The 26442-nt window shown below is 44.4% G+C and overlaps 1 protein-coding gene across 1 annotated transcript in view; it reads right to left on the bottom strand.

The window, feature by feature from the left end:
* Positions 1-26442, bottom strand: part of otog (otogelin) — a 134314-nt gene that overhangs the window by 90291 nt on the left and 17581 nt on the right. The window contains exons 9-23 of the mRNA XM_078415407.1: positions 25782-25912; positions 24132-24238; positions 23033-23145; positions 21716-21841; positions 20719-20827; positions 19762-19808; positions 18528-18673; positions 15985-16117; positions 14950-15127; positions 13900-14024; positions 11906-12118; positions 8164-8329; positions 4713-4787; positions 3635-3678; positions 2460-2625 (exon numbers count right to left, since the gene is read on the bottom strand). Of these exons, the coding sequence (XP_078271533.1) occupies positions 2460-2625; positions 3635-3678; positions 4713-4787; positions 8164-8329; positions 11906-12118; positions 13900-14024; positions 14950-15127; positions 15985-16117; positions 18528-18673; positions 19762-19808; positions 20719-20827; positions 21716-21841; positions 23033-23145; positions 24132-24238; positions 25782-25912 (1879 nt within the window). The remainder of the gene's footprint in view (positions 1-2459; positions 2626-3634; positions 3679-4712; positions 4788-8163; positions 8330-11905; positions 12119-13899; positions 14025-14949; positions 15128-15984; positions 16118-18527; positions 18674-19761; positions 19809-20718; positions 20828-21715; positions 21842-23032; positions 23146-24131; positions 24239-25781; positions 25913-26442) is intronic.

Genomic DNA, 26442 nt, shown 5'->3' with positions numbered 1-26442 from the left:
CTTGAGGTAGCCGGTGCGCCGGTCCAGGTTGAGGTGCAAGTTCGTGATCTCACCATACCTGGCAAACTTGTCGTGGATGTCCTCGTGGACCCCGGTCACAAACAGGATCCACCCCTCCACCGAGCATTGAGGGCCCGGCTCATCGCTGTCTTGCTCCATGGAGTCGTAGTCTTCTCGCAGCCTGGATCGAGCACCTGCCTCGGAGCCAAACCTTGCCCCTTCCTCTTCTTCGCCTTCTCCTTCAGTTTGTGGATACTATCGTCGCCCTCGTCGTCCATGGCTAAGTCCTCGCCACCAGCCTCATGGAGGTCCAGCAGAAGATGGGTGACGTTTCGGGTCGAGACCCTTCTTCAGACTGAGGAAGGGTCTCGACCCAAAACCTCACCCATTCCTTCTCTCCCGAGATGCTGCCTGACCCGCTGAGGTACTCCAGCATTTTGTGTCCATCTCCGGACAGTGGAGGTCCGAGCGCCGCCTCACAGAGGTTGCATAGCAACCCGCCTCCCGACCCGGGCGGCCGCCATTGGTGGAGCGGGAGCACGTGACCGCTGGCTGGGTGAGGTCACGTGGGGCGCAGGGCAGTGACGTCACTTTGTCCCGTATGTGGGAGTGGGGAAGTTGGCAACCCTACTCTCATCCCCATTCTCCTGCCTTCTCCCCATAGCCCATGACTCCCGTACCAATCAAGAATCCATCAATCTCCGCCTTAAAAACATCAGTGATAACACTGTACATCATCAACTGAATATTTCTTCTCAATTTAAATTGTCAAGAAAACTGATTGAGTGTTGTGAAATAATCCTACGTCACATTTTAAATATTCTATGTGGTTTGTTCTATGTGACAAACGTGAAACAGCAGGTTGAAAATAGGTAATAATTTGAAAATATTACACTGCCCCCAGTGAGAGAGTAAACATGGTGCGATGGTTATATTCTTTCACTTCGTACATCAGGCTAGTTTTCGAACAGGCACTTTGCAGGCAGGGATTTGGTACAAGGCCAAGACACGGTCAGTTTGTATCACTAGCCTTGAATACTTCACTGTTGACCTGCGAGTATTGTATTCACAGACCACTCCCGCAAACTCCAGAACTGACGTTCATGCATCGAATGGAAACTCTAATGTCCTTACTGTATATCAAGTCTGGATCCATTCTTGCATCACCCTAATCCCCCGCCTTGGAACCAGCATTTAACAATGTGTATTTTGTTACTTTAATTAAAAAGTAGCGACTGACAACTTCACGATTCTTGGGCAGTCACTGGTGCATGTCATGTGCATGTGGGGCAGCACCGTGCCGCAGCGATAGAGTTGCTGCCTTACAGCGCCAGGGACCCAGGTTCAATTCAGACCACGGGTGCTTTCAGTACGGAGTTTGTACGTTCTCTCTGTGACCTGCATTGGTTTTCTCCGGGTGCTCCGGTTTCCTCCCACTTTCCAGGTTTGTAGGTCAATTGGCTTCAGCAAAATTGTAAATTGTCCCTAGAGTGTAGGATACTTCTAGTGTGCAGGGATTACTGGACAGCGTGGACTAGATGGGCCGAAGGGCTTGTTTCCACGCCATACCTCTAAACTACACTAAACTAGACAACATGGAAAAGTGCAGCACAGGAACAGGCCCTTCAGCCCACAATGTCTCTAAAAGATGAGAATTTTGAACCCTGCTTATCCCAGGTAAAGTTGAATACAAGCAAATGATTGTGCTGTATTGCATTAGTTATTCCTCTCTGCAGTAGTGTACAGGTGTAACATGACTAAACAGCAAAGACACAACAGTGCTGCTGAGCAAAAATGCTCTCTGATAATTATTTATATAATTTCAGAGCCATAGGTGTAACTTGATTGTCTGTGTCTAACAAGATAAGACCATTCGACACAGCAACTCAGCACCAGCAGATCATAAACCCAAAGCACCAGCTATATGGAGACACAAGTAACTGCAGGTGCTGGAAATTTTGATCAAAACACAGAGTGCTGGAATGTAGAAACAAAGAACTACAGATGCTGGTTAATGCACAAAAAGGACACAAAGTGCTGGAGTAACTCAGCGGGTCAGGCAGCATCTCTGGAGAACATGGATAGGTGACGTTTTGGATCGGGACCCTTCCTCAGCAGGTCGGGCAGCATCTGCAGAGGGTATGTACTGGATAGATGATGTTGCAGATCAAATCTGAAGAAGGATCCCAACCAAAAACATCGCCTTCTACATGTTCACCAGAGATGCAGCCAGACTCGCTGAGTTACTCCAGCACTTTGTGTCCTTTTTGTGCATTAACCAGCATCTGTAGTTCTTTGTTTCTACATTCCAGCACTCTGTGTTTTGCACACGTTACTTTAGCACACGTGTCATTTTGGTAAACCTGCATCTCCTTGCGTCTCCATAGATTCAGGCATGTTGGCTAAACTTGACATTTACTGACAATATACTGTACTACTTAATGCAACTTGACACTTACCTATCCGGGCAAACACATCCTGAAAGACACGGCATTGTTTCAGGGCAGGCCACGTTTAAGAGGAGATTTTCACAAGTCTTTCTGCATCCGACGCCTGTATTGGTCTCATGGCCACTCACAGAATCACTGCAGTTAAAGTATGTCTGACCAGGTCCGCATTGGGCATCTGTTGAATTAGGAAAATGGTTAACCATGGTCTTCTGCAGTTTAATTGAAATAACAAATTTTGAATGAATAAATGCCGGAGAATAAGTTCAATATTACTTTGAAATATACAGCATGGAAACAGACCCTTCGAGCTACAGAGTCACACTGGCCATCCTGCTGACCAACAGGCTGATCGCCTGTTCACACTAGTTCCTTGTTACTCCACTTTCACATCCACTCCCTACACACTAGGGGCAACCTACAGAGGCCAATTAACCTACAAAATTGCAAGTCTTTGGGATGTGGGAGGAAACCAGAGCACCCGAAGGAAACCCCTCGCGGTTACAGGGAGAACGTGCAAAGTCCACGCACAGACAGTACCCAAGGTCAGGATCAAACACAGGTCCCTGGTGCTCTGAGGCATCACCTGAGCCACTGTACTTCTCAGGTGCTCTGTTAGGCTGCATTTGGGTTATTGTGTGCAGTTCTGGTCACCCCATTTCAGGAAGGATGAGGAGGCTTTGGAGAGGATGCAGAGGAGGTTTACCAGAATGCTGCCAGGATTTGAGGGTATTAGCTATAAGGAGAAATTGGACAAACTTGGATTGTTTTCTCTAAAGCATTAGAGAGTAAAGATGAGACCCAAAAGAAGTCTATAAAATTACTAGACACATAGATAGGGTAGACAGTCAGAACCTTTCTTCCCCCCCAAATTGGAAATGTTAAAGATTAGAAAACATTGCTTTATGGTGAGAGGGGCAAAGTTTAAAGGAGATGTGTGGGGCTTTTTATTTTTAAACACAGAGTGGTGGGTGCCTGGAAGCAGATACGATAGTGGCGTTTAAGAAGCTTTGAGACAGGCACATGCATATGTGGGGAATGGATGGATATGGATCATGTGCAGGCAGATGAGATTAGTTTATCTTGATGTTATGTGGAGGGCAGACCTTGTGGGCTGAAGGGCCAGTTCCTGTGCTGTACAATTCTATGTTCTGTATATGCTACATGTCGAAAAATCAACGACTTACCGTTTTTTTGCCTCTGGAACTGCATGCTGCCTTCAGAACAGATCCTGACAATGAGAACAAGGCCATTATTTCTGAACGCTCAATATTGTTATAAACATTTTCAGTTCATTACACATTTCCCAAGAATATTTTGGGGGACTTTTTAAAAATCGGCATTATGACATGTCCCCATAATGTGATTAACCATCGACTTTTCTCTGCTGGATTAGTGTCCCTTGTGTGTAAACTGTTAAACATATCTCAGTGGAGCAAGTACGCATGGAATTAAAAAAATTAGATACACAAATTATTTACCTTAACCACGAGATTTATTGGGTTAACCACAACTTTTCTGCCTGAAAAAAGGCAGCAACTATTAACAGCACTCTGAAAAGGGAAAGAGGCTTCTGAAAAAACTAAAACGAGTTGAAAGTTGTCGAACAGCCATTCCTAAAGGACGCATAACCCACATCAGCCCGAGGGAGCAATTAGTTTGTGATCGATGGTCAGCATGGACTCGGGGGGCCGAAGGGCCCGTTTCCACGCTGTATCTCTAAACTAAACTGTCAAACAGGTCTTCTGAAACTGAATGCTGCATAAAGCAAAATATTTGCCACGGTTGAAGAAAATTAAAAGACAATTTAGAGAGGGAGATATTATTCTTTCATTTGTTGTATGAAAACAAAGTGGTTATGAAGGCAAGTACTTAAAGTAGCATTCATTTTCAAAAAACCCGTTTCACTGTTTAGTTTAGAGATACAGCATGGAGACCGGCCCTTTAGCCCACCGAGCTCGCACCGACCAGTTCACACTACTTCTATATTATCCCACTTTCACATCCACTCCCAACACACAAGGAGCAATTTGCAGAGGCCAATTATCCTACAAACCTGCATGTATTTGGGATGTGGGAGAAAACCGGAGCACCCGGAGGAAACCCACGCATCACAGGGAGAACGTGCAAACTCCACACAGAGAGCACCGGAGGTCAGGGTCGAGTCTCTGGCGCTGTGAGGTAGCAGCTCTACCCGCAGCACCACAGCGCCACCCGACAAACCCACTGGTGTAAGATGAATAGAATACTGTGGTTACCACTCACCATATTCCCGTGGAACTAATTGCCACTTCTCCAGGTGAATATTCTGTACCCGTAAAATAACAAGGACATTCATTCCTGTAAAAATCAATTACATAATTTCAAACTTTGTTTTTACCTAAAGTTATAGCCTAGTTAAAATACAAGATCCAAACAAAATAAGAAAACATTAATTAACATCTTATTTACAAAGTTAGGTTTCGAATAGTTTTAAGTTTGTGGTATCGGAGATACCGTATGGAAACATGCCCTTCGGCCCACCGAGTCCACACTGACCGGTGAACACCTGTACACTAGTTCTATCCTACACAATAGGGACTATTTACAGAGGGCCATTTAACCTACAAACCCACACATCTTTGGGATGTGGGAGGAAACCAGAGTACCTGGAGAAAACCCACATGGTCACAGGGAGAACGTGCAAACTCCACACAGACAGCACCCATAGTCAGGATCAAACATGGATCTGTAGTGCTGTGAGGCAGCAGCTTTATATTTAAAGGCAACATTTTGGTAATTATTTGCCCTTCAATTCAATGAAATAAAATTATAGTTGGGACATATCCAATACAATTCCAAAAGGGGCTGCATGATGCACAAATATCTCTTTTAGATCATGGAAGTTCCTATTGAATCGACTGTAATGGCATTTCATCGGATCTAAATAATGTCACCATCAAGCAAAGTAGTATCATCTATCCACAAGCTAATTGTTGACACGTTTCCAATTTATTTTGTAAGAAAGAGAAATTTAGAGCAAGGATAATTCTTAGTTATCACAGTTAAACAGTTGCGGATTAAAGCTCTCGGCAATTGAGATGAGGAGGAATTTCTTTAGTCAGAGGGTGTTGAATCAGTGGAATTCATTGCCACAGATGGCTGTGGAGGCCAAGTCAATTCGTATTTTTAAGGCGTAGATTGACAGATGCTTGATTAGTACGGGTGTCAGGGGTTATGGGGAGAAGGCAGGAGAATGGGATTGAGAGGGAAAGATAGATCAGCTCTGATAGAATAAGCCATACGACCTAATTCTATTCCTACAACTTATGAATTACAAATACTGTTTCGACTCTTAAGTAAAGAGGGCTAGGAGATACTTTACAGTGACAAAATGCATTTAGTTCCAAAGCCTTTTGACTTTAACCACATTTTGTGTATCACATAATTAAAAATGTTTTGTTAAAGAAAACAGCAGTTGAATGTTAAGCTGGCAACTTGAAGCAAGTTTTTTTTAAAGAAAGGAATCGATGTCATAGAATTAATGCTACATCCTAGAGAAATTTCTTGCAGAAACCAGGAACTGCAGATGCTGGTTAATATACAAAGGGACACAAAGTGCTGGAGTAACTCAGCAGGGCAGGCAGCATCTCTGGAGAACATGGATAGGTGACGTTTCGGGTAGGGACCCTTCTTCAGCCTGAATGCAATTTCTTGCATTCCACAATCAGAACGATATTACATTACACCTGACAATGGTTCCAAAAACCAAGAGTTTATTAGCTCCATTAACTGCACCAAAGCATCTGAAACAATGTTAACCTGTGTAGGAGTGCAAATACCACAACTTGATTAACCAGCACAGCAGTATTAAAGTTACAGTAACATGACACTGTTAGTAACTAATTAGCCCACTGGCTAAAATAATATCTTTAGCACCCAAGTTCACGGGTTTGCAACCATCAGGAGTACCACATTAATGCAAATATAGAGCAAACAACTGAAGCCATTATTATATCTAATCCAAAGATAGGTTGTGGCTAATCTAAATATGGTTTGAATGCACAGCGTCTTTTAGCCAGAGTTGGGGAATCAAGAACCAGAGGACATAGGTTTAAGGTAAGAGAGTAAAGATTTGATAGGAACCTGGGGCAACCTTTTCCATAGAGATACGGTGGTGGGTATCTGGAACAAGCTCCCAGAGTAGAACGTTGAAGAAGGTATTATGACAACATTTAAAAGACATTCGGACAGTTACGTGGATCAGAAAGGTTGAAAGGGATATGGGCCAAATGGGCAGGTGGGACTAGTGCAGAGGGGGCATCTGGGTCAGCACGGGCAAGTTGGGCCGAAGAGCCTGCTCTATGCTGTAAGACACTATGGAATTATAGTTTTATTTTGAGATACGGCATGGGAAAAAGGTCCTTCCGACCATCGATCACCCATTCACACTAGTTCTGTTATCCCAGTTTCGCATCCACTCCCTACACACCAAGGAGAATTTGCAGAGATCAGTTAACCTACAAATCCGCACGTCTTTAGGATGTGGGAGGAAACCAGAGAATAGGAAACCTATGCGATCACAGGGAGAATGTACAAACTCCGTACAGACAGCTCCCAAGGTCTGGAAAGAACCGAGGTCTCTGGTGCCGTGAGGCAGCAACTCTGCCAGTGGTGCCACTGTGCCACCCCATTCAGTTAAACTTTAGTTTCGTTACAAGGAATGGGAAATTTGTATTCTTGAAACAATTGAAACTGGTATGATTTCATAAGATAAGATTAATAGAAACATATATTTATGACAGTCAGAACCTTTTGTTTTCCTGGGGTAGGAATGTCAAATACTAGAGTGCATAGCTGCAAGGTGCGAGGGGCAACGTTTCAAGTGGATGTGCAGAGCAACCCGAGGGTGGTGGGTGCCTGGATCACGTTGCTGGGGGGGGGGGGGGGGGGTGGTGGATGCAGGTGTTTAAGGGTTTTTTGGATAGGCACATGGATATGCAGGGAATGGAGGGATATGGATTATGCACAGGCAGATGAGAGTCGGTCTTGGCATCGCGTTTGGCAGGGACTTTGTGGGCCGAAGGACCTGTTCCTGTGCTGTTCTATGTTTAGTTTTATTCATGTCACGTGCACCGAGGTCCAGTGGCGTGTTTTTTTGATGCGTGCGATCCAGTTAGCGAACAGACTATACATGATTACAATCAAGCCCCCCAGACACAGGATAAAGGGGGCAACGTTTGGTGCAAGATAAAGCCCAGTAAAGTCCGATTAAAGATAGTCCATGGGTCTCCAATGAGTTAGATGCGAGGTCGGGGCCCCTCTCTAGTTGGCGATAGAATGGTTCAACTGCCTGATAACAACTGGGAAGAAACTGTCCCTGAACCTGGAGTGCAGGCAATGGAGATTAGTTTATCTTGGCATCATGTAAGGCTCAGACACTGTGGGCTGAATGGCCTGTTCCTGTGCTGTACTGTTCCACGTTAAGAAGAAAATAATTGCAGCATTGGACACGGAGACTGGCATTGCTTAGGTCATATAAGGGGTAGGGGGAGAAGGCAGGAACGGGGTACTGATTGTGGATGATCAGCCATGATCACATTGAATGGCAGTGCTGGCTCGAAGGGCCGAATGGCCTACTCCTACACCTATCGTCCACGTATCTATGTATAAGTCGGAGGTAAACTTTGAGAGGAGAGCATTTCAAAATAATTTTGATTTCATCATTGTCACTTACTTCTTGACACACAGGTGTGTTTTGGTGTTGTAATAGGTGCCGACAGGGCAAGCACATCCTTCAGTGCACTCAATGGAACAATCTTCTGGCACAGACAGTGACTGGCACTTCCGATTGCAGAATGACATACAGGGACCATATATCATCGTGTGGGGGCACTGAATGGCTACAAAGATTAAAAACAGGCAGTGAGAATACAGTTCATCATCAGGGAATTAAGATTCCTGAATGCAAAGCAATAGTTACTTTATGACACATGGAAGTTGCTGTTCAGTGAAGCATAATCAATATCCTGGAATGTCAGAGGTTATACTGGACCTTATCTTGCACCAAACGTTATTCCCTTCATCATGTATCTGTGTGAATATGAATATTGATTTCTCTAATTTCCTTTGCACCCCCCTCTCTCTATCCCTCCCCCACTCTACATCCCGCAGCTCCGCTCTTGCTCCCCCTCCCCCCACTCGCAACAAGGACAGAATCCCCCTCATTCTCACCTTCCACCCCACCAGCCAGCGGATCCAACATATCATCCACCAACATTTCCGTCACCTACAACGGGACCCCACTACTGGCCATATCTTCCCATCCCATCCCCTCTCTGCGTTCCGCAGAGACCGTTCCCTCCGTAACTCCCTGGTCCACTCGTCCCTTCCTACCCAAACCACCCCAACCCCGGGCACTTTCCCCTGCAACCGCACGAGATGCAACACCTGTCCCTTTACCTCCCCCCTCAACTCCATCCAAGGACCCAAACAGTCTTTCCAGGTGAGACAAAGGTTCACCTGCACCTCCTCCAACCTCATCTATTGCATCCGCTGCTCTAGATGTCAACTTATTTACATCGGCGAAACCAAGCGCAGGCTCGGTGATCGCTTCGCTGAACACCTGCGCTCGGTCCGCATTAACAAAACTGATCTCCCGGTGGCCGAGCACTTTAACTCCCCCTCCCATTCCCAGTCTGACCTTTCTGTCATGGGCCTCCACCAGTGCCATAGTGAGGCCCGCCGGAAATTGGAGGAGCAGCACCTCATATTTCGCCTGGGCAGTTTGCAGCCCGGTGGTATGAACGTCGACTTCTCCAACTTCAGATAGCTCCTCTGTCCCTCCCTTCCCCTCCTCCTTCCCAGATCTCCCTCTATCTTCCTGTCTCCACCTATATCCTTCCTTTGTCCCGCCCCCCTGACATCAGTCTGAAGAAGGGTCTCGACCCGAAACGTCACCCATTCCTTCTCTCCCGAGATGCTGCCTGACCTGCTGAGTTACTCCAGCATTTTGTGAATAAATAGCTTCAAAGTTGTCTTGTTGAGTCTCATTGTCTGTAACTAGTTTTCACCTAGCTCACAGCTAACAATGGCGTGTTTCCTTTATCATCATTACTTTTTGCATATCAATAATTCATTTGTTCTATACCTCTCTATATCACCGACTATATTTCTTGTTTCCCTTTCCCCTGACTCTTAGTCTGAAATCTCGACCCAAAACATCACCTATTCCTTTTCTCCAGAGAAGCTGTCTGACCTGCTGAGTTACTCCAACTATTTGTGTCTATCTTTGGTTTAAACCAGCATCTGCAGTTCCTTCCAACAAACATGTATCTGTACTTGTTGCTGTACACTGTTGACAGCTTAATTGCAATCGTGTATTGTCTTTCTACTGACTGGTTAGCATGCAACAAAAGTTTTTCACTGTAGCTCGGTACATGTGACAATAAACTTAACTAAACTAGTTTATTATTGTCATATATAACGAGGTACAGTGAAAAGCTTTTTTGTTGCGAACTATCCAGTCAGTGGAAAGACTATACATGATTACAATCAAGCTGTCCATGGTATACAGATACAGGATAATGGCAAGAACATTTTGTGTAAAATAAAGTCCAGAAAAGTCCGATTAAAGATAGTCCGAGTCTCCAATGAGGTGGCACGGAGTTCAGGACCGCTATTGAATTGGTGATAGGGTGGGTCAGTTTAGAGATACAGCGCGGAAACAGGCCCTTCGGCCCACCGGGTCCGCGCCGACCAGCGATCCCCGCACATTAACACAAGCCAGCACACACTAGAACAATTTACACTTATACCAAATACACAGACCCAAGCCAATTAACTTACAAACCTGTATGTCTTTGGAGTGTGGGAGGAAACCGAAGATCTCGGAGAAAACCCACGCAGGTCACGGTGAGAACGTGCAAACTCCGTACAGATAGCACCTGTATTCGGGATCGAACTCGGGTCTCCAGCGCTGCATTCGCTGTAAGGCAGCAACTCTACCGCTGCGCCACCGTGCCACCTGATAACAGCTGGGAAGAAACTGCCCCTGAATCTGAAGGTGTGCGTTTTCGCGCTTCTGTACCTCTTGCCTGATGGGGGAGGGGAGAGGAGGGAAGTGGCCGGGGTGAAACTCATCCTTGATTATGCTGGTGGCCTTGCCGAGGCAGCATGAAATGTAGATGGGGCCCATGGAAGGGAGGTTGGTTTGTGTGATGGTCTGGGCTGAATCCACAAAAGTGGGAGGAGGAAAATTCAATGGAGATGTGTGGGGCAAACTATTTTTTGTACAGAGGCTGGTGGGTGCCCAATATCGATCTCTATGGCACAACACTCGTTACACCTTGCCAATCGGGAAAGCAACTAGTTGAGTAGAAACAAGGAACCGTAGAAGCTGGTTTATGAAAAGAGAGACACAAAGGGCTGGAGTAACTCAGCGGGCCAAGCAGAATCCCTGGAGAACATGGTTCAGGTTGGGACCCTTCTGACTGAATAAACAATTTATGCCTACTTTCTGCTTTCCATTGGTTAACTAATTATCTTTCATTTTTATTTGTATCGTGTACTACAGGTAAATCGATTACTGTTTATGAAGAAAGCTATGGGGTGGGAGCTGCTTTACATCCTCGTCGTCCACCCTGGGTAGTTCTACGGAACTGGCAACATTTGCAGCAAAGCGTCAACTACGGTACTCTGAAGCACCAATTGCCACTTTTGATTGTTGTAGTTGAAATACGAAAGAAGAAGAAGAAGAAAGTTATATCCAACCTAACTTGAGGTCAATTCCAAGAAAGCAGTAGAATCATTTCCCATATGGAAAGGCAGACAAATGGGACTAGCTTAGATGGGGCGTTGTTGGTCGGCATGGACAAGTTGGGCCGAAGGGCCTGTTCCATGTTATATGACTATATGCCTCAAAAAATGTTGGTTTAACCAAGTACTGGACAAACTGAAAAAGTCACAAAGTACTGGAGAAACTCAACAGATCAAGCAGCATCTCTGGACAACATGGATAGGTGACATTTTGGGTGTGATCTCTGATGAAGCTTGAAGAAGGGTCCCGACCCGAAATGCCACCAATCCGTGTTCTCCAGAGAAGCTGTCTGACCTGCTGAGTTACTCCAGTACTTTGTGTCTTTAAAAAAAAATGTAAACCAGTACCTTTACCTTCGATATGAGGAACAATCAGTTGAATAAACTACGATGACTCCATGTTGAAACAAAACATTGTCAATGCTGTTAAATACAAATATACAAAAGGACACAAAGTACAGTCTGAAGAAGGGACTCGGCCCAAAACATTACCCATCACACCTATTCTGATAGAAGTATATAGATTGATGAGAGGCATAGACAGTCTCGGGTAGACAGTTCCCTGTAGCTACAAGATAAAGTATCTCTACTGAATATTGAAAGTGTCGGAATTGTCCTATTTGTTGAGAAAGTAAATGTGCATTCATCAATGTGTCGCTCACCACACTCTGAGACATTGGCCCGGAAGTCGACCAAAATGTCGAGGTTTCCACACTGCCGTGCATAATGTGCGACCGCGGAGCACATGCAAGCCTCGCCGCATTTGCAGGTGTCAGTTCTGCATTGTTCTTGGTACAGGTCTGGACTCAGATACTGATGGCACGATGCAAACAGATAGCTGCTGATAACGCTACACTTCTCTGTAGCATACGAGGCTGAAAATTAAAAATTAAAAAACTGCACTTAGGACATTTTCATTATTTACATTATTCTGCAGCAAACTGAACTGTTCGCTTTCTCCTTTACCTTAGATTACCTTTAGACTTTACTTTAAAGATACAGCTCAGAATCAGGCCCTTCGACCCACCGTGTCCACACCGACCAGCGATCATCCTGTACAACAGAGTCATCCTACACACTGGGGTCAATTTACAATTTACAATATGAAATTGTCAAGGGATTGGACAGGCTAGATGCAGAAAAAAATGTTACCTATGTTGGGGGAGTCCAGAACCAGGGGTAACAGTTTAAGAATAAGGGGTAAGCCATTTAGGACTAAGATGAGGAAAAGCTTTTTCACCCAGAGAGTTGTGAATCTGTGGAATTCTCTGCCACAGAAGGCAGTGGAGACCAATTCACTGGATGTTTTCAAGAGAGTGTTAGATTTAGCTAACAGAATCAAGGGATATGGGGAAAAAGCAGGAACAGGGTACTGATTTTGGATGATCAGCCATGATCATATTGAATGGCGGTGCTGGCTCAAAGGGCCAAATGGCCTACTCCTGCACCTATTTTCTATGTTTCAGACAGTACCTGGGGCTAGGATCAAACCCAGGTCTCTGGCGCTGTGAGGCAGCAACTCCACAGCCGCACCACTCTGCCTCCCCAAATGATTTAATTTAATATTAGATTTGAGAAACAATCAGTTGGATCAACTAGGATTACTCCCTGTAGAAACAAAGAACTGGAGACGCTGATAAATACACAAAGGGACACAATGTGTAAGCCTGAAGAAGGGTCTCGACCCAAAACATCACCCATCCACCTATCCTGATAGAAGCATATAAAACGATGAGAGGCATGGACAGTCTAGAGTAGATAGTCAGAACCTTCAACCGAGGCTAAAAATGTCAAAGACTAGAGAGCATAGCTTTAAGGCGGGAACGGCACCATTTTAAAGGAGATTACAGCATGGGGAAAGGTTTTTCTTCCCACGCAGAGGGCATTGAGGACGTGCAGCGTAGGTTTACTAGGTTAATTCCCGGAATAGCGGGACTATCATATGTTGAAAGACTGGAGCGACTAGGCTTGTATACACTGGAATTTAGAAGGATGAGAGGAGATCTTATTGAAACGTATAAGATTATTAAGGGGTTGGACACGTTAGAGGCAGGAAACATGTTCCCAATGTTGGGGGAGTCCAGAACAAGGGGCCACAGTTTAAGAATAAGGGGTAGGCCATTTAGAACTGAGATGAGGAAAAACTTTTTCAGTCAGAGAGTTGTGAACCTGTGGAATTCTCTGCCTCAGAAGGCAGTGGAGGCCAATTCTCTGAATGCATTCAAGAGAGAGCTGGATAGAGCTCTTAAGGATAGCGGAGTCAGGGGGTATGGGGAGAAGGCAGGAACGGGGTACTGATTGAGAATGATCAGCCATGATCACATTGAATGGCGGTGCTGGCTCGAAGGGCCAAATGGCCTCCTCCTGCACCTATTGTCTATTGTGTGCCTAGAACGTGCTGCCAGAGGTGGTGGTGGAGGCAGATACAATAGTGGCATTTAAGAGGCTTTTAGGTGGGCACATGAACATGCGGGACGTGGAGGGATTATGGATCACGTGCAGGCAGAGGAGATCAGTGTAACTTGGTGTCGGGTTCGGCACAAACATTGTGGGCTGAAGGGCCCATTCCTGTGCTGTACTGTTCCACGTTCTATCGGGATCATTGAACTGAACACAGTACAACAAGGAGAAAGACTCAGTGTGATCCACTACTCACCGTATTGCTGGTGTGTGTCACATGGATCCACCTCCGGAATGTTGGCACCAAGGTTACATGCTGTGGAGACTCTCCAGGAATTGGCAAAGACCTGCGGTGTGCTTTCAATCATTCCCCCTGGGGACCTGGGCAAATAACAAGGAGAAATTGAGAAGTCTGTACTCAACATCAATGGAAACAAGTTTCAGATGGAGACCAAAACAGACCCCTTTTCCAATCCCCCCCCCAGGTAAATTTACAACCCACGACTTCTATGTACATAACAATGTACACACCCACCCCCCATTGTGTGAAAAAGTTACCCCTCAGATTCCTTTTAATTTTTCTCCTCTCCCCTTAAAATTATGTCGTCTGGTTCTCGATTCCCCGACTCTGGGCAAGAGACTCTGTGCATCTACCCAATCTATTCCACTCATGATTTTGTACACATCTTTTGTTGAAAAGATGTTTGAAAGAATGAGCTGTTAAAATGCCCTCAACATAATCTGGAAGCAAGGCCTCAGCCTGAGGCTTGCTTATGGAACCCTCTGCTTCATGGGAGAGTACAGCAGCAAGACTTATGGCTTTGTAGATCCCAACATCATCAAGGCAAGTGCAACTGTGAGACTAGTAAGAGGAACACTCATTTAGATTAAATAAAAAAGAACTGCAGATGCTGGTTTGTACTGAAGTTAGACACAAAATGCTGAAGTAACTCAGCAGGTCAGACAGCATCTCCGGAGTGGATGGGAAGGTGGGAAGATGGGTAAGTGATTTAGTGATAAGCGACTCGTTTAGTTCAGTTCAGTGATAGAGCATTGAAACAGGTCTATTCGGCCCACCGTGTCCATACCAGCCATTGACCACCCATTCACATTAGTTCTATGTTATCCAACTTTCTCACCCGCTCCCTACACACTAGGGGGCAATTTATAGGGTCAATTAACCTAAAAAACCCCACACGTTTTGGGGATATAGGAGGAGAAAGGAGCACTGAGAGGAAACCCATGTGGTCACAGGGAGAATGTCCTAATCAAAGCCAATTAGTTACCATCCATGCCAAACACTTACAAGAAATCATCCTGAACGTTGCTATTGAATGTTCCACAAAGTCCAACGGTGTCCTCTTTCCATCTTGCATCCACTTGCACATACAGCCTCCTCCCTTCCCTGTCGTACTGAAGACGCACTCCAAAGTTGGTTTTAATTTGTACAAACATGGAGGTGAGTTCAGTAACTTCAAACAATTCTGTCAAACGACAAGGAAAAAGATCCAGTGACCATATAGTTCGAAATTTCTTATCGTCTGAAATAGAGGAACTGCAGATGCTGGTTAACACAAAAGTGCTGGAGTAGCCCAGTGGGTCAGGCAGCATCTCCAGAGAACATGGATAGGTGACGTCTCTTGTCTTCAGACTGAAGAAGGGTTCCAACCAGAAACGTCACATATCCATGTTCTCCAGAGATGCTGACTGACCTGCTATGTTCCTCCAGCACCTTGTGTCCTTTTTTTCAAATAATGTAGTTTGATAAAGGACACTGGAAAATGTCCAGTACCCCCATGCACAGTTAACTCTGTCCACTTGCACCTGGGTTGGGAAGATGTCTATATAATGACCAGTCTGCACAGTCAATAGTTACAAAGGATCTGACCATCCATCCCTGCAACATCAATCCCCTTCTTCGACTGTACCAAAACACATTCTACATAGCAATCTAACACATCTAAGCAAGGATGGTATGGTGGTGCAGCAGGTAGAGTTGCTGCCTTACAGTGCCAGAGACCCAGGTTCGATGCTGGCAAGGGGTGCTGTCTGTACAGAGTTTGTACGTTCTCCCCGTGACCGTGGGGGGGGGGGGGGGGAGCTTCAGGCAGGGACCAAATGGGCGTCAATGGGCTTATTGCTTACATAAGTGTGAGTTTACATAAATCACCTATTACACAAGTTGGGAAATGCTTGTAGTTATTACAAATTATTGGGTGCAATAAGCCAACAGTGCAATAGAGTTGAAAACGATGCATTTACTTAGAGATTTTTAAAAAAGCATACTAAAGAGCAAGTTCAAAGCTTAGCAAACTGTAATGCAGCAAGTAGTGTTTCGTACCGTCTTTGTACGGCAGACTAATCCTGTACTGATTGCAATGGTACACCTCCCCTGAGTGAGTCAATGTCACTTGCTTCTTCGCATCTTCATCAACAACAATACTCACCGACTGAATACAAGCACCATTCAGATTCTGGGGAAAGGAGAGACAGAGTTTAATCCTTAAAGTGGTTCAGAATGTGTGCACTCTGTACTTTTAGGGATGCATTAGGATTACACTTCACACTGCCTCGGCAGGGCGATCAACATGATCAAGGATGAGTCTCACCTGGGTCACTCCCTCTCCCCTCTGGCAAGAGAAACAGAAGTGTGAAAACGCACACGTTCGGGGACAGTTTCTTCCCAGCTGTTATCGGGCAACTGAACCGTCCTTTCACCTGCTAGAGAGCGGTCGTCCTGAGTTACTATCTACCTCATTGGAGGTCCTCGGACTATCTTTAATTGGACTATCTCGGACTACTAGGCTGGCTCAGCGATAGAGTTGCTGCCTTACAGCGCTTTCAGCGCCAGAGACACGGGTTCAATCCCAACTACGGGTGCTGTCTGTACGGAGTTTACACGTTTTCCCCATGACCACGTGGGTTTTCTCAAAGATCTTTGGTTTCCTTCCTCACTCCAAAGACGTACAGGTTTGTAGGTTAATTGGCTTGGTATAAAAATGTATATTGTCCCTAGTGGGTGTAGGATAGCGTTAATGTGCGGGGATCGCTGGTCGGTGCAGACTCGGTGGGACGAAGGGCCTGTTTCCGTGCTGTATCTCTAAACTAAACTTACTGGACTTTATCATGCACTATACATTATTCCCTTTATCCTGTATCTGTATACTGTGGATGACTTAATTGTAATCCTGTACAGCCTTTTTGCTGACTGGACCGCACGCAACAAAGCAAGTTTTTCACTGTACCTCGGTACATGTGACAATAAACTAAAGTAAACTGATAAAGAGCTCTATTGACTTAATTGTGTCAAGCCGATATCCCTTGGGACAAATATTGTGGCAGGTTGACTTTTTGTTATTTTCCAGCATGTCAGGTTTTTTTTTTAAACTGTGTTTCGACTATTTTTCCTTGAGTAAGGCGTGCCACATGCAAATGTCACCAATAGGCAAATATAAGAAATAAAATTCTTATTACTCCCCAAATATCCACTATTTAGAAAGGAAATTAAGTAAGTGCAAAATACAAAGACGGAGATCTGAAAATGGAGAGAAATTCAAGCTAACAATAATTCTCTGTTCCGAGTGAATTGTCTCTTTGATAACTTTACATCAATCCACATTCAGCAGGTGTTCTTATATCAACCGCTGTCTCTTTCACCGGCCACTTTACAGACTTCTTTCATCTTGGCTCGGTCTTATCCTCAACACCATCAAATACTTTGATATTTCAACGGGGACACAGATAAGGTTCCTTCAAGTTAAATGCTTGTCCAATTTATTGTCATAAATGTGTCTGCAAGTTTCACATGATTCTTAAATCGACATGGGCCTGCTGAATATCGCTTACATTGGCTCACTGGCACCAGAGGATTGCTGGCTTTGTGGTTAAAGGATTAGAGGCCTTACAGTGCTTCTTTCAGGTAAAATGTGATGGTCCGTGAATGTCTCCCGTTCAGTAAAGACAAACGGAGTCTTTTCTCTAATTAACAGATGTGGACAAAATTCCAGTCACTAAAGTTACCAACCATTCCCCACTTTCTTTTTTTTGTTGTTGATGTAAATAGTTATGCAGCATAGAAACCAGCCCACAATTTTTGTGCCAAGCATGATGCCAAGCCCATCCACTTATCCATTGTACAGGGCCCTAGTGAGACCGCACCTGGAGTACTGTGTGCAGTTTTGGTCTCCAAATTTGAAGAAGGATATTCTTGCTATTGAGGGCGTGCAGCGTAGGTTCACGAAGTTAATTCCCGGAATGGCGGGACTGTCATATGTCGAAAGACTGGAGTAGCTAGACTTGTATACACTGGAATTTAGAAGGATGAGAGGGGATCTTATCGAAACGTATATGATTATTAAGGGGTTGGACACGTTATAGGCAGGAAACATGTTCCCAATGTTGGGGGAGTCCAGAACAAGGGGCCACAGTTTAAGAATAAGGGGTAGGCCATTTAGAACAGAGATGAGGAAAAACTTTTTCAGTCAGAGTTGTGAATCTGTGGAATTCTCTGCCTCTGAAGGCAGTGGAGGCCAATTCTCTGAATGCATTCAAGAGAGAGCTAGATAGAGCTCTTAAGGATAGCAGAGTCAGGGGGTATGGGGAGAAGGCAGGAACGGGCTACTGATTGAGAATGATCAGCCATGATCACATTGAATGGCGGTGCTGGCTCAAAGGGCCGAATGGCCTACTCCTGCACCTATTGTCTATTAACTACCTGCATGTAACCCATATTGTTCTCCTCCAAACCTTTCCTGTCCATGCACCCATCCAAATGCATTTTTAATATTATCTATTTTGTCACCAAAAAAAAAAATCACCTTTGTTCAAACCATTAATTATACCTTAATCACAGTTTAATCTGGGTAAACAAACTTTGTTTCTTACTGTGCCACACTGAGTGTTCTGGAGGCTGATGGTAAACTTCCCAGAATGTTGACTCTTTGCCAAGATATACTGACATGTAGCACGGAAGGAATACTGCTGTTCGTCAAATGTCTTGAAGTGAATATCTCCAGTTACAGAGCACTCCACTAAAAGATTGAAAAATAAAACAAAATCTTTATCAGGATACGTAATTTTGCCTGCTCAGGCACAAACGTGAGCCAGATCTTGCCTATCTAAGCTATTTCCACCTGCCCGCGTTTGGCCCATATCCATCAAATGCCCATCTAAAAGCCTCTTAAATTCCACTATCGTATCTGTCCTCTTACACATTCATTATTCACCCCTGGTCATTCACGAACAAGCAAGTGAAAGTTCAATAGACTACGAATTCAAATTTAAAATAACCTTTCACAAAATGCTGGAGTAACTCAGCAGGTCAGGCAGCATCTCAGGAGAGAAGGACTCGACCCGAAACGTCACCCATTCTTCTCTCCTGAGATGCTGCCTGACCTGCTGAGTCACTCCAGCATTTTGTGAATAAATACCTATGAAAAGTCTTGGTCGCTACTGAATTCAACAGTAGCTACCTTAAGAAAACCAATTAAGACTCTCAAGGCTATTTAGAACATAGAACTGTACAACACAGGAACAAAACTTCTGTTCCTTAACAAGACATAGAAGCAGAATTGGGCCATTTGGCCCATCGAGTCTGCTTCACCAGTCGATCATGGCTGATCTATTTTCCCCTCTCAACCCCATTCTCCCGCCTTCTCCCCATAACCTTTGATGCCCTTTGTAATCGAGAACCTATCGATCTCCGCTTTAAAAATACCCAATGACTTGGCCTCCACCGCCATCTGTGGCAATGAATTGCCAAACATGATGCCAAGACCTTTACATATCCACCTCCATATCCCTCCATGTCCATGTGCCTATCCAAAAGGCTCTTAAACTCCACTATCGTATCTGCCTCCACTACCACACCCAGCAGCATGTTCCAAGCACGCACCTTAATCGGTGTAAAAAAAAATTGCCCCACACATCTCCTTTAAACTTTTCCCTCTCACCTTAAAGCTATGCCCTCTATTTCTAGACCCATCCTTAAAAATGCAAATAAATGGAAAGGCAAACAGGCGTCCAGACTGCTATGTTGAGTGGCTATTGCAATGTCGTGCCTCCTTACCCCTACAATTGGAAGCCTAAAGTTTCAAACAAAATCAGAAACAAACATTACCTGGACACTTGTGCTCTGTACAGTTCCAGATACCTCCTGCACAAGTACTGAAATTAGAATAAAGTATTCAAGAATAAAATTTAAATATTTAATTCGTGGAAGTAGATTGCAATTTCACACAAAAAGAAAATTGAGGCCAACAAACGAACAATAAAATCATTGGAAAACTACCAAATAATGAAAGGCATCGATAGTGTGGATGTGGAGAAGATGTTTCCAGTGGTGGGAAAGTCTAGGGCCAGTGGGCACAGCCTCAGAATAAAAGGACGTAGCTTTAAAATGGAGATGAGGAGGAATTTCTTTAGCCAGAAGATGGTGAATCAGCATCTATTCATTGCTACAGGTGACTGTGGAGCCAAGTCATTGGGTATTTTCAAGATTGATAGGTTCTTGATCAGTAAGGGGTGTCAAAGGTTTGGGAGAAGGCAGGAGAAGGTAGTTAAAAGGGAAAATATATATCAGCCATGTTTGAATGGCTGGGCAGAGTTGATGGGCCAAATGGCCTAATGAGCTTGGATCTAGACCAGGAGTCAAAGCATAGTAAAGGTTCTTGTGCGCGGAGTGAGACGGTTCTCATGAACCCGTGTTGACCTGGGAATGGAGATGGGAGATACAATCACACACAAGAAAAAGGAACTAAATATGTGGAAGTGCAGACAGCGACTGAAACTCAAGTACGTTTGGTGCGGCTGGCACGAGAGAAATTTCTCTCTCCATAGCAATCGTACATTTAATAAAGATGTGCTCGAGAAATTGAAATTTCCTCTGGGACACATGATATCACGTGCATAGTGCACCTTATCGTGGTCTCGAGTCAGCGCAACGGAATGAATTAGAGAGAAAAGGAGTACAACTTGCTGTGGCAACCATGGGGCAAATTTCCAAAGCAATGATTCTTTTTACATTGGCGACGTTCACAAGGAAATTGTCAAGTCACATTTACACGGAGTCACTTACCAGGTGCTGCAGTGTTTCTGAATTACAGAGCCAGGCACGTAGGAAGCACCTTGAAAAACACACGGGCACTCTGCAGATTTCAGACAGGTCCCATTTTCATGAATCAAACCTGTTGGAAGATATTACAACTTCATTAAATAATATGACTTTATTTAAGAATGCCATGCAGATTATTGCATCAGAAGACTGCTTAAGTCTTAAAATTGCTGGCAGGTCCAAGAAATGGTCCGGAACTTGCCAACAAATGTCAAGATGTCAAGGAGTCAGGAGTGTTTCATTGTCACATGTAGCGAAAGCGGAACAATGACCAAGTCTGAAGAAGAGTCTCGACCCGAAACGTCACCCACTCCTTCTCTCCTGAGTTTACCCACTCCTGTCCCTCTGAGTTACTCCAGCATTTTGTGTCTATTTCCGATTTAAACCACCATCTGGACTTCCTTCCTACACAATGACATTCTTCTTTTGTGCCAATATTTCTGAACAGAACCACAACCATTTATGCATTTAACAAAAGTAAGTCCAGTACTGTGGAACAATCAGATCATAAGATGCCTTGTGGAACTATTCCTTCGATTCTGCCCGTGTCCACGCTGACCATCGATCACCCGTTCACACTAGATCTATGTTATCCCACTTTCCCATCCATTGCCTATACACTAGGGGCAATTTACAGAGGACCAATTAACATACAATCCCGTACATCTTTGGGATGTGGGAGGAAACGGGAGCATCCGGAGGAAACCCACGTGGTCGCAGAGAAAACGTGCAAACTCCACACAGACAGCACCCGAGGTCAGGATCCAACCCGGGCCTGTGGCACGACCCACTGCACCACTGTGCCGTTCATCGCTCATGATTCCAGCATCTGCAGTTCCTTCTGTCCCTGCATTTGTGTTGCTGCTCAACCAGAGACAGTTTCCGAGATGTCAAAACGGGAAAGGGTGATAGAGCGGAGACAACGTGATCGAGGGTTAAATATTCCAAGTAATGCGTCTACCTTCAGGGCAGTAGCATCCGTCCAGACACTGAAAATCAGTGTCGATGCATTCCTGCTGAACACGACACGATACAGGACAGCATTCTACACATTCACGATGCACAAATTCACCATCACAAACTGACGCTGTGGAGAAAAAATCAGCAACATTACAGATTAAGATTCCCAGGCATAATTAGCTAACATCACAAAATCATGAGAGGAATAGATTGGGTTAACACAGAGTCTCTTGCCCGGATTAGGGGAATCAAGAACCAGAGGAGATAGGTTTAAGGGTGGGGGGGGAGAGGATTTAATGGGAGTCAAAGGGGCATTTTGTTTTTACACAAAGAGTTGGGGTTGTATGGAGTGAGCTGCCAGAGGAGGTAGTTTAGGCAGGTACCATCACGACGTTTAAGTATTTAGACAGGTATATTGATAGGATAGGTTTAGAGAGATATGGGGCAAATGCAGGTAGGTGGGACTAGTGTAGATGGGACATGTGGTCAGTGTGGGGAAGTTGGGTCGAAGGGGCTGTTTCAATGCTGTATGACTGTATTAGATAAAATATAAGATAGCTTTTGTTAATGAGACACAAAGAACCGCAGATGCCAGTTCACAAAAAGTTCACGCTTTGTCCTGCCCCTCCTCACTCCCAGCTTTCTTCCATCCCCAAATCAGTCTGAAGGATCCCAGCCCGAAACGTCGCCTAAACACGTTCTCAAGAGATGCTGCCTGACCCGCTGAGCTACTCCAGAACATTTGAGTACTTTGGTGTAAACAAGCATCTGCGCTTCCTTGTTTCTACATCGTATGCGTGGGTTTGTTACACAAAGTCATGATCCGCGATGTCAAAATCATTTCACTTTTATGCATTCTGTGTACATGTCCACCACCAATTTTCCAGAACCCTTGGTTCCAGAGCCTAGCCGGATTATCCATTTTGCCAGTCCAACCGAGGTCAGGGCCTCCGAGAGGAGTCCAACATTACCAGAACGTTCCACCTAGGCTGTCGGGGAGCAGAGATACCAGCCCGCAAAGTCAGCCTCAGGAGTAGGGAATGGATCACCCTTGGTTCCACAGCCCTTGCTGCTGGCGCCAAATTTGACCCGCCGATCAGCCACGGAAGTCCCAATGAAGCCAAGATTGCTGCCTCACCCAGCCAGGGCACTACATTTTTGGTGGGAACTTCTGTAGGGGGGGGGGGGGGGGGGGGGGGAGGTAAAATGCACTCCCATAATTTTGTCTTAAGATTGCCGGACCATCAGTTGTTGGAAAATCTTTGGTGCACCAGTACTGATAAAACTGGTCCACATGTCTGTTTTCGTTATACTGTACCACACTGGTTGAACAGCTGCCTCCATTCATTCAGTGGTCTATTTGCGTGAGCACAGGATCTTGCGTACTCAGTCAAAACCCCACACAGAGTTGCATTATCATCAGGTCCGTACCTGATGGAATAAAGAAAAGTACAATGCAGACCAATAATCACACATCAAGATCCATCTTCTTTACTTAATCACTAATCTTCTTTGATCCCCGAGGTCTGGCAATTACAAATGAATCAGACTTTAATATTCGAACAATTTAATATTAATAGCTCCACAATTGAAATAAAATATGGTCTTAACTCGATTAGTAAGGGAGTCACAGGTTACAGGGAGAGGTGTGGAGAATAGGGTTGAGAGGGAAAAATAGATCAATCATGATCGAATGGCGGTGAAGACTCGATGGGCCGATACTATATCTTAAGGAGAATACAAAGTTTCATAAACTGCAGTCTTAAAGGTTATTTTAAGACTAGAAACATTTCAATGCACAGCATTCTTGTGCTTGATTGTAACTATGTATAGTCTTTTCGTTGACTAGATAGCACACGATAAAAAAGCTTTTCACTGTACCTTTACACGTGACATTAAACTGAACTAACCGCAATATAGAGACAGAGGCACAGTTGGTAGAGCTGCTGCCTCACAGCGCCAAAGACCCAGGTTCGATCCTGGCCTTGTGTGGGGGTTTTCCCCAGGTGCTCCGGTTTCCTCCCACATCCCAAAGATGTGTGTGTTTGTAGAGTAATTCGTCTCCAGAGATGCTGTCTGAGTTACTCCAGCACTTTGTGGCATTCTTTTTAAACCCAGTATCCGCAGTTCCTTGTATCTACATTTTGACCGCACCACTGTGATATCCCCTTAAGATGTTTCTACTTTGAACTCTAGGGATGCTGCCTGAACCATTGAGTTACACCAGCATTTTGTGGCCTTCTTTGTAGGGTAATTGACTTCTGTAAATTGCCGCCAATGTGTAACAAATGTGGGATAACATAGAACTAGTGTGAGCAGATGATCGAAGGGCTCAGTGGGCCAAAGGGTTGTTTCCATGATGCATCACTAAACTAAAATGAAAAAGTTAAGCCAATTAGTATTTGACGTATACTCACATGCAGAGGTCATTCATACAACTGGCCACAAATGGATAGGGTGATACGTCATGATGGCAGAGGGCAAATGGATGACCCAGGAGTACAGAGCACAAATTTCTTATTTTCTGCAAAATACATGACAACATTAGTACTGCCATCATCATTAAACGTAACCACAACTTAAACTTACACCATACATTTTGAAGGAAACACAAACTAACGTCATCCTTACGATGAGAAATTATGAAATAAATCTTTACTAGGCCGAATAATTTCACGGAGACAGGTTTATCATGTATACTAACGACACACACAAAATGCTGGAGCAACTCAGTGGGTCATGCAGCATCTCTGGAGAAAATGGATTGGTGACGTTTTGGGTCAGGACCTTACAGACTGATTATTATTGTATAAATCATGCATGCTAATGGATAAACAACACCCTCATTAAAAAATTTCACTCTGGCTTCCACTGGCCATTACTGCTATACCCCTGCCTTTCAGACGCCTGACCACTACCCATCCCCAGCCTGTAATATCCAAGTTCGAATCCCTGAAACATCTTTCTGTTCTGCTAAAAGGGAAAAGGAAGATAGTCCAGGCATGTATCCTCCCCCTGCATCAAGACTGGCAGAAATCTCTGTCTCCGAGACCTAGAGAGAACGTTATTGCAGCAATATGTGCAAATTGGTGGAACAGCATCTTATATTTCGCTTGGACAACATACAACCCAGTGGTATGAACATAGGTTTCTCTAATTTCAAGTAAACCCTCTCATTTCCCCCTCCCAACCCACCAACCCCACCTTGTTGCCCTTATTGCATAATTGAATTATTTCGTTATTACCTCTTCCCCAGCCAACAATGGGCCATTATGGACTCCACCCTTCCTTGATCATCTATTGCCGGCCCTGCTTTGTTCTGGCCTTTTCCTATCTCCAGTCCCCCCCCCTTCCCCTCTACTCTCAGTCGTTATCAGGCAACTGAACCAAATAGAGAGCAATCCTGACCTTCCATCTACATCATTGGAAACCATCGGACTATCTTGCACTAAACGGTATTCCCTTTAAAATGTATCTGTACACCATGGACGGCTTGAGTGTAATCATGTATGGTCTATCCACTGACTGGATAGCACGCAACAAAAAGCGTTTCATTGAACCTCAGTACACTTGACAATAAACTGAGCTTTTTGGTAAGGGGGAGAAAAGTAGGGGTAAGATGGCAGAATTGCAGGGAAGGAAGTTATCATGGTGATCGAACCAGAAGAGTATACAGATGTTGGTGGAAAGCTCAGATTTAGAAAGAATGAAAATTTTGATTATATATGATTAGGGATTAAGGCAAGTCACATTCCATTAGACCTACCATAGATATTAATATTCATTTTTGTTTTAGCCAAAATGGGTATTTTTAAAGCGGAGATTGACAGATTCTTGATTAGTACGGCTGTCAAAGGTTATGGGGAGAAGGCAGGAGAATGGGGTTGAGAGGGAAAGATAGATTGAATGGCAGAATAGACTTGATGGGCCAAATGGCCTAATTCTGGTCCCATGACTTACTAACATAAACATATAAACAAAACTGTAACCAGTTTATTTTTATATCATGTGAACAGTATTTTATTTAAATTGCTCAGTGCTAAAAATGAACGTAGTTTATCACTGACCGCATTTACACTTTGGTCTAGTCCAGAACAAGGTGGTGGGTAGTTGATCGGAGTAACGTGACAAGGCTCCATATCTGGGATATCCTCTGTCCAGCTGTTACCAAAAATGGCTAATTCCTCTGTTAAGACACCTGAGAAAACAGAAGGATATGGAGGTTTAAAATCGGGAATTGGAGGAAACAAATTCTTGAAGTGTGAGTTTCCACAGAAAGTCAGAGTCACAGAGAATCATGGTCATACAGTGTGGAAACTGGTCCTTCAGCCCAACCTCATGCCACGATAAAGCAATCTTATGTGCCTGCACATCCTGCATATGATTCATATCTCTCCACTCCCTGTACAAATGCCACCATTGTACCTGCCTCTGGCAGTGTGTACCAAATAAATGGCTATTATTTGGCAAAAACATTTTCTATACTTATGTTTGGTCAGGATTATATTTTGCACAACTAAATCAGATTATTATTTTTTTAAGTTTAGTTTAAAGATGCAGCATGGAAACAGGCTCTTCAACCCACCAAGTCCATGCCGACCATTGATCACCCATACATACAAGTTCTGTGTTATCCCATTCTCTCATCCACTCGGTACACACTCGGGACAAGTCACAGAGGCCAATTAACCTACAAACCTGCACATCTTTAGGATGTGGAAGGAAACT

This window comes from Rhinoraja longicauda, chromosome 18, assembly GCF_053455715.1.
Source record: "Rhinoraja longicauda isolate Sanriku21f chromosome 18, sRhiLon1.1, whole genome shotgun sequence".
Classification (NCBI taxonomy): Eukaryota; Metazoa; Chordata; class Chondrichthyes; order Rajiformes; family Arhynchobatidae; genus Rhinoraja; species Rhinoraja longicauda.
This window is presented reverse-complemented; position numbering and strand designations above follow the sequence as displayed.